At 46.1% G+C, this 8,599-nt stretch overlaps 1 protein-coding gene across 7 annotated transcripts; it reads left to right on the forward strand.

Annotated features, from left to right (window-relative positions):
* Positions 1-1,129: 1,129 nt before the first annotated feature.
* On the forward strand, positions 1,130-4,881 carry LOC147231377 (major histocompatibility complex class I-related protein 1-like). 7 transcript variants are annotated; one of them, XM_086152743.1, is made up of 8 exons: positions 1,130-1,266; positions 1,818-2,084; positions 2,282-2,560; positions 3,012-3,302; positions 3,544-3,642; positions 3,820-3,837; positions 3,991-4,070; positions 4,167-4,881. In XM_086152743.1, the coding sequence occupies exons 1-7, from the start codon at positions 1,209-1,211 to the stop codon at positions 4,044-4,046; spliced, it is 1,068 nt and encodes a 355-aa protein (XP_086008869.1). In that variant the 5' UTR covers positions 1,130-1,208; the 3' UTR covers positions 4,047-4,070; positions 4,167-4,881. The 7 variants fall into 7 exon arrangements, 5 of the variants coding, with proteins under 5 accessions (XP_086008869.1, XP_086008870.1, XP_086008872.1 ...); XM_086152746.1 differs by lacking the exons at positions 1,818-2,084; positions 2,282-2,560 and having other exon boundaries at positions 1,143-1,266; XM_086152747.1 differs by lacking the exons at positions 1,130-1,266; positions 1,818-2,084; positions 2,282-2,560 and adding an exon at positions 2,571-2,837.
* Positions 4,882-8,599: the final 3,718 nt, after the last annotated feature.

Here is an 8,599-nt window from a genome sequence, read left to right on the forward strand (position 1 = left end):
TACAATTTTCCAGTATTATTTATTATTGTTATGTTTTTCTTTTAACTCTGGCACAACATTTTCCTTTGAGATAAATAAAGTTGTTCTTATTCTTATACAGAGCATTGAAGTAGAACAACAGAGAACTACGGCGAATTATGCAGAGGTAGATTTGGCAGGAGCGCAATTTTCTTTCGATTTGTCAGTTCTGTCAACAAGTGACAGAAGGTGCAGTGGCAAGAAAAATAAGAAAAGTGATAGCAGTATGAAAGTGCAGTTGCATTAACTGTTTTTACAGGGCTTTTTTTGCATTGAAGTGAATGAGTAAGTGAGTCCATGAAAGAGTTCTGATGGCAGGTACTTGATGTGAGGTTCAAAATGTGATGAGAATGTTTAAAAATAGTTGTATGTTTACTAACATGAGCAATGTAGTGCAGGATTTGTTCAAAATTTAGTGTCTTGTGAAAATGGGACATTGTGATTTCATAGAAAAGTTGTAGACGTGATTATTATTATGAGAAAACATGAACACGATCGCTGCCTTCACACGGACGAATAGCATTGATAATTAATAACAACAATATGTGAAGAAAGTTGAACTGAAGAAATGTTTTAATTCACAAAACTGCATTTCCACTGAGAAACGGTTGCAGTTCTCCAGGCGTCCACTAGGGGGCGCCCTGAGACAAACTCAGTCACAGGAAACTCGCATGTTTTTGACGCTTGACGTGATATTTTGATCAGGACGGAAAGAAAGAGCAGAAAATCCATCAATTGAAACTTTGATCGGTATTAATATGACTTTGGACCAGCGGGAAACTCGAAATGAGTTTTATTTATCATGAAATCGCCTCATAAAGTGGATAAAAACAACTGCGTCATACAACGCAGTATTTCCCACACCGATATGTAAACTGTTTTTTTTTTTATTATATACTTTTTATAATTTATATCTTTGCATTTTACAGTACTAACAGCAATGTTTCCACGACCATAAAAGCATTCTGACTCATTCTGACCGACTTTAGCGTCTAGCCTGTGCATTTTGAGTTTACCTGGCGACACGTGACGTTTCGGGCCGATCTGAATTCTCATTGGCTCAGACGGGGGTTCGTTGCAGCTCCTCCCCAGTGGATCCTTCAGTGGAGCTCCAGATCCTTCACCTGGAGGCCCAGCGTGTGTTTGAGAACAACAATGCTTGAACATCTGAAGGCTCTTCAAACCTGGAGATGATGAAGATCTTTCTACTTGTGCTGGTTGTCATGGGAACGTCCAGCGTGACGGCCGGTAAGTCCGTTTCTTTTCGCTTCATTTGATTTCCTCAAAGAGTCTGAAGCAGCAGCTCGTGTTTAGTTTGGTCCAAAGATGATCTTCAGCCTGTTTCTCATCAATATTTCACCTTTAGAATCAGATGGAAACTGTAGTTTTTAGTTCAGAGTGAGAGTTCAGAGGAGATGGGAGCAAATACGGACGTTGTTTGGAGTTTAAGATCAATCAAAACGAAAGTGAAAGTAAATATGAGGCCTTTCAGGAAATCCAGCATGAAGGAAGGACAGAAGCAAAGATCTTCAAATAAAGTCCCTTTCTATTAATGTTGGAGTTTTATCTGTTCATATTGAAATCATCCCATTTCCTAAAATACTGGAAATAATCCTTCACTTTGAGATTGACTTGCAGTATTTCTGACTAAATGTTGAACTGCTTTTCTGCTAAATTAAAGTGTAAGTTCTAGAATAGTTCCATCATTCACTGTGTTTTTACATCTTTGAGTAACTTAAAGCTGTTTATGGAACTTTCAGTCACCAAAACCTCATCATTCGGTGAAATATTTCTTCCAGTGATTCACTCCATGAAGTATTTTGTCACGGCATCCTCTCAAGTCCCAAACTTCCCAGAGTTTGTGGATGTTGGTCTTGTGAATGAAGTTCCAATAGCTCACTATGACAGCAACACCAGAACAACAGAACCCAGACAGGCCTGGATGGACCAAGTCTCAGCAGATGATCCAAAGTACTGGGAGAGACAGACCCAGTACTCACTGGGTAACCAGTATGTCTTCAAAGGCAACATTGAAACTGCAAAGCAGCGTTTCAACCAGACTGGAGGTTTGTTCACACACACACACACACACACACACACACACACACACACACACACACACACACACACACACACACACACACACACACACACACACACACAGACACACAGCTCTGCACCCTGAGTTTATGTCCATCCCATAATAAACACAGCGGACTGTGCTGAGATCTCACTGGTTCACTGCAGCTTCTGTCTCTCTCAGGAGTCCACATTTTCCAGTCTATGTCTGGCTGTGAGTGGAACGATGAGACTGGAGAAGTGAATGGATTTCATCAGCACTCTTATGATGGAGAAGATTTCATCTCATTTGACCTGAAGACACTGACATGGATCGCTCCGAGACCACAGGCTTTCATCACCAAACAGAAGTGGGACAATAACGAGGCCATAAAGGAAAACAACAAGCACTACCTCACCCAGATTTGTCCTGAGTGGCTGAAGAAGTTTCTGGACTACGGGAGGAGCTCCCTGCTGAGAACTGGTGGAATCACATGACCTGACGTCGCCTCAACAATGTTTCGACTTCTTTCCAAATCTTTGGTTATTTTCTTGATTTTGAGGAAACAATTTTGGGACTTCCAGTAAAATTGTCCATCTAAGGCCAGTTTGATATCCAATGAATACACACCAATCAATCAATCAATCAATCAATCGATCTTCTTTCCTGCTTCTCTGTTCAGTGGATGCAGATTCTTGGGTTCTTCCTTTCTGCTTTTTCGCTGATTTCACTCTTAAATATTGAAAGTTTAGACGAGACAGTGAGTAATATTTGTCCACAGCAGAAGAAGGTGTGATGTTTGTATCTTCACTCTTCTTCCTCCATGTCTCTGCCTTCCTTCTCCTGCCCACTTTCTAATCTGCCTCCTCCGTGTGGATGGAAGTTCTTCTGAGTTCAGGCGTTGACAGAAACTCTGTTTCTCTTGACGCTCCAGATCTTCCCAGAGTGCATCTCCTCCAGAAGACGCCCTCCTCTCCGGTCACCTGCCACGCCACCGGTTTCTTCCCCAGGGAAGCCATGCTGTTCTGGACGAAGGACGGAGAGAAGGTCCCTCAGGAGCTCGGAGAGATCCTCCCCAACTCCGACGGAACCTTCCAGATGAGCACTGACCTGAAGCTCCCGGACACACCTGGAGATCTGAGGGCATACAAGTGTGTGTTCAAGCTATCCGGTGTCAAGGAGGACATGGTCACCGTCCTGGACAGAGACGCCATCAGGAGCAACGGTAAGACTGGACTCACAGGGGATGAAGGTGGGAAACGACCCTCTAGTTTCCCATCAGCGTCCAGATCTTCAGATCCAAAGTGTGTCGGATTCATGTCTGCCATCAGTCGGGCTTTTTCTTCTTGCCGAATTGTTCAAGTCAGGATCAGTCAAACTTAACTGGTTAACAAGAACTGAACCGCAGAGAAGCAGAGAGACGATTTCAAGACCAGAAACTGTTTGTGTTGTGTTTTGCTGGACAGCAAAGCCTGGCCTCGTCCTCCCCGTCGTCATCACACTGGTTGTTGTTGCTCTGCTCATCGCGGTTGTCGTTGGATACGCCTTCTACAAGAAGAAGTCTGGTGAGAGACCTCCACAGGGAGATGTTTGACTTGGACTCGATGTTGTTTCATTGTAAATATCTTTGTCCCAACGTGAAGCCGTGCGAGGCTCCGACTTTCAGCCTCGCCATGTTGAGACACATCGTCTGCAAACTCTTCTGGCAAAGCTGAATTATTTCTCTTCTCTTTGTATTTCAGCCAAAGCTCCTCCGTCTTGTAAGTAGATGCATTTATTTGTTCAGTTCTTTGGAAAGTGACTTGCTCTCCGAGGATCCAAAATGTGAAACCAGCAGAGGTGTTTCCTGCAGGGAAAAGACTCCTGTAGTTTGGAACAGGATTCGAGCTAATTGTTTGTTTCTGACCTTCCAGCTGTCGACAGCTCAGAAGTTTTGAAGGAACTCAATCCCAAACCCTCCTCATCTTGAGGGACAAACCCACCCCTGCACTCAGTGAGTTCCTCCTGAAAGCTGCCTTCCAGAATTTCTTGTAAACGTGTTTTCTTTTCTCGGCCGTTTCATGTATTTTTGTTCTTTGTGTCTCTTCAGGCTTACAGATGAATTGTGGAAGTGGCCGAAGAGAGGAGACGTCATCTTCAGTCCAGCTGAAAACTTGGAACAACGAGTTCAACATCTAGAATGGAGTTTAAAATTGGAAAAAATTTAAAAGTGTATTTAAAAAGGATTTGACTCCATAAAAACTCAGCATCACTGAAAGACATGTTTCCCAACAACACGTTGACAAATCATCCTGAGATCTGGCTCTGAATGCAACACCACTTCTCTGCATCTGATATCTGAAGCGATCTGGTGGCAGCTTTTCAAACACACACACAAGCAGTTTATTCATCCAGAATTTCCAGGTCTACGTTGATCTGCTTGAACAGACATACTTTGGGGTTTGCTACTGATATTGAATTGTTTTGTTGGATAGAAAATCTCTACTTGGAAACCGGGGTTTCTTTTCTGTGGATTTTGTTGTAAAAGAAAACCTGACAGAATCTTCCTGTGATTTCATGGGCCATAGAAGCAGCTCCACAAGAAAAGAAATAGTGGGAAACTGGCATTTAGAAGTGAGTGTTTTATTTTTTTCAGACAAACACACACTCACGATGGTCCAGGTGTTTTCCCTGAAAAATATTTTCTGCTGATTTCTGCAGAGACTGCTGACAAATGACAAGTGTCAAGAAACATTTGTCCTCTGCTGAGGTTAACAGCAAAAAATGTAAGACAACAGCTAGAATAAATAAATGTTTAAACAAGAGCCACTTGGTTGGAGTCATTTGGGCTGCTCAGCCCTCTTTTTATATAACTTGGCCTCTCTGATGCCTTTCCTCATGCTGACTCTGGCAGCCCTGAACTGAGCTTTATCCCCAGATGAGAAGGTACCGTTCCTGTCTTTTAGGAGCACTTCGACCTCCGCTTCTTCACAGGTTCTGGTTTGGATACACCCAAATTTGTTTGTCCACCATGACAGTGGCAACACAGTGTTAGATGTAACAAGACACAGTTGAGGTGTACACTTCCCAATCCTGGTCTTGAAAAATATCCAGGTTGTTGTTTTAAATACAGTCCTGCAGCTGCTGAGAGGCACCATCTACAGAAGGGAAACGATAAGGTAGGCAGAGATGGGGGAGCAGTGCAGCCCTGTAGCGTAGGAGTATTTTCTCCTCTGGTGGCACATTGAACATGGTGATGGAACTTGGGGAGCACTACCTTCTAATCGTTGGTTAAGATCCCCTGCATTCATATGGGGCTTCCTCTGGATAGTGGATAGCGGCATTGTGCAAATAGCAGTTATTCCTGCTCTTACAGGAATAACTGTCTCTGTCATGGCAGTGAACTCAATTGCCGTGTCTGGAATGGATGAGTGGAGCCACATCTCAAGTATCAGCGAAATACAACAGTCCTGGATGAGTCTGTTTGCGGCTATCTGTTACAGTCAGCACATCCATTTTATTTGTGAAAGATCTGCCATTTGAGATGAAGATGCTGGGAGGTGGAATCTGAAGGTGGGAGGTATGCTCTGGAAAGGAGAGGCTGTTTGCTCAACAAAATACGTGAGTGTGAATGAGAGGGACCCATGTGAAATGGTGAGGCAACGGAGTGGATAAAGAAAGTGCAGGATTTTATGTACTTAAGGACAACTTCATAGAGAGTGTGCAGAAGAAGTGAAGAAATGTGTACAAGCAAAGTAGAGCAAGTGGAGTAAGGTGTCAGGTGATGAGAGCGTTAAAAGGTGGATGAGATGGTGGTAAGACCAGCCATGCTCTCTGGTTTAGAGACAGAGGAGGGGACAGGAGGCAGCAGAGATGAATATGTGGAGGTTTTCTTTGGGTTTGACAAGGATAGAGAGGATCAGGAAGGAGGGGCAGCACATGTTCGATGTTTTGGAGATAAAGTCAGACCGAGATGGTCTGGATATGGACAGAGGAGGTATGGTAAAGATCTGGGTAGAAGGACGATGAGGTTCAATGCCTAGGGAGATTTATGAATGAAGGGAGAAGAACAGGAAGTAAGTTGATGTGACAGTAGACGATCCCGTGAAGGTCAGATGGAGGCAATGATTGGACAATGAAGCGACCAAATGTTTTTGGACGGTGGGAGGAGACCCTGGAGGAAAAAAGAAGGCAGGAACCAGGAGAATGTGTCCTTCAGGAAAGATTCAGTTTGTTTTCCTTACTTAAGAAGTTTATTTAGCGGAAAATAAGTGAACCTTAGAAACTCGTCCTGAAAGGAGCAGGAGTCCTGCTTCTGTCCTCTGGTGCCACCTTCAAGTCAGTTTTGTCCTGGTGATCTGACTCAACCGGAAATGAAACACTTACAACAAAGGCGAATTACCAGTTTGAACCTCATGCTAATTGGCCAACATGCTAACGTTAAGAAGAGCGTGTTAGCATTACAGACGGAACTGAAGGGAGTCATGGAGAATTTATTTTCAGAAAAGAATCGAAAGGTTTCAGAACGAAAGGCATCGATCGGGATCCTACAGGAGCTGCAACCTTGTAGAACATCGACAGTCCAGGTGGAGTTAATGTTTCTCATTTTATCCAACGTGCGTGAGACTTGGGCACAACATTTCACCCAAAGTTCAGTTTGAAAAGTTTACCCCCACTCCAAAAGTCCGGGATCAGCTCGTCTTGCCCTTCCTGTTTTTTCCTCCCGTGAAACAAAAGCTCTTCAGGGTTTTTTTCCCACGGCTGTTCTTCTGTAAGAGACACATTGAACCGATACTCACACTGAAAATAATTTTGATTTTTGGTGATATCTGATTGGACTCCCGTTTTGGGGGATCGTCTCTTCTGATAGAGTTAAAGGTCAACAGGACTCAACCGGCCTCACCTTGAAAACGGTCTTGGCGACTCCCTCTGATCGGGATGTTTCCTTCCTCTTATGCCTCCTCCTGCAGGACAGGGGGTCCAGCAACCCCTTTAGGGTCTCGGGAGCTGTAGAGATCAAAACACAGAGTCAGTCGACAAGCGGTTACTGTTAGCATCCAGAAAATGGGGAGGGGGGCCTTACTGAGGTACTCTGGCATGTTACTAAGGTGGGGCTTGATGACAGCTGGTTGGAGGTCTTTGTCATGACCCAGGAGCTGTAGGTCGCGAGGGTTGTCCTCAAAGTACGTCTGAGGGAAAGAAGTGGGGGAGGGGCTGGTCAGGCTAGGAGATGAAGCTAAACCTAACAGCCGACCACCAGGGATCAATTTTGCTCACCTTCAGCTTCTCTGAGTTCAGCAGCTCCAGCTTGATCTCCTTTAGCCGAGCCTCACGCACCATCTGCTTGGTCACTGCTTGGTCAACGCATTGCGTCCTGCAAACAGAAATACAGCAGGGAGGGTCAGGACCCCCCAGCCCTGCAGGAGGCCAAGCATCAGAGACAGTAACTCACCCTGCATCTGTACCGGAAGCCCTCAATCTCCTCCATCTTGAACTGGTACAGCTTTAGGGGGCACTCTGCATCATCTGGAATCAAAAGTGCAATTAGCCTTCAAGACAGGATCTCTCCTCATTCGTGTTTTCTCCGCACTTCTTGCCAAAAGTGCATGCTTCACCTCCAGTCAGCGTTTCCTCCACCTCCGACTGTAGTTGCTGCTCCCTGTGAGACACGAAGGACAGTGCCGTCCCTGGGTTGTCCGCTCTTGCCTTTCTGCCAGGATTAACACACATGCAGGTGATTTCCTGCCATTTTTACTTTCTGGGAGAAGTTCCTGAGGGTTCTTCACAAGGTTTAGGTCATTGCATACTAACTTTATTGGCGCTTTTCTCAATTGCTTTCAGTCTTTACACTTTGCACTTCCCTGACAACTGTTTGGTCAGTCCCTGCCAGTTTCCTGCAAGTATTCCGGTAGAAAGCTTATAATAAGCATTAAGGCTAGCTGTTTGCTAATATGCCACAGGCTTACTCTTCTGAAGGATAGCAGCAACGGGGCGCGAGGGGCTACGGGTGGGAGGGCATGCGGGGCTCCTGGGGTGCGATGGGAGGGCAAGCAGGAATCCCAGCGACAGGGCGCTTGAGGCTCCCGGCATCTGGGGAGAGGGCGTGCGGGGTTCCTGGTGACAGGGTGCTTGGATATCCTGGTGAAGGGTGCGTGGGGTTCCCGGTGTCCAAGGGTAGGTTGCGCGTGGCTCCCAGATCTCCAGGGGTGCAGCGACAGGGCGCTCAGGGATCCCGGGGTGTGGTGAGAGGGCGTGCGGGGATCCCAGGTTGCGGGGCTACTTGGGTCCAGCAACAAGATTCCTGGCGTCAGGGCGTGCAGGGCTCCCGGCGTTCGGGGGGGAGGGTGCGCATGGCTCCCTGGGCTCCTGGGGTCCAGCATCAGCCCGCATGGCTCTCTGGGCTCCAGCATCAGAGCGCGCAGGGTTCCCAGTGACAGGACGTGCTGGGCCCCCAGGGTGCGGCAGGAATCCCGATGACTAGGTTCCTGAGACTCCCCCGCATCCAGAGGGTGGGGCTGGGCTCCCATCCGCGCCTTAGCAATA

Source organism: Fistularia commersonii, chromosome 9, assembly GCF_037954325.1.
Source record: "Fistularia commersonii isolate RoL2024-O1a breed Wild chromosome 9, RoL_Fcom_v1.0, whole genome shotgun sequence".
Classification (NCBI taxonomy): Eukaryota; Metazoa; Chordata; class Actinopteri; order Syngnathiformes; family Fistulariidae; genus Fistularia; species Fistularia commersonii.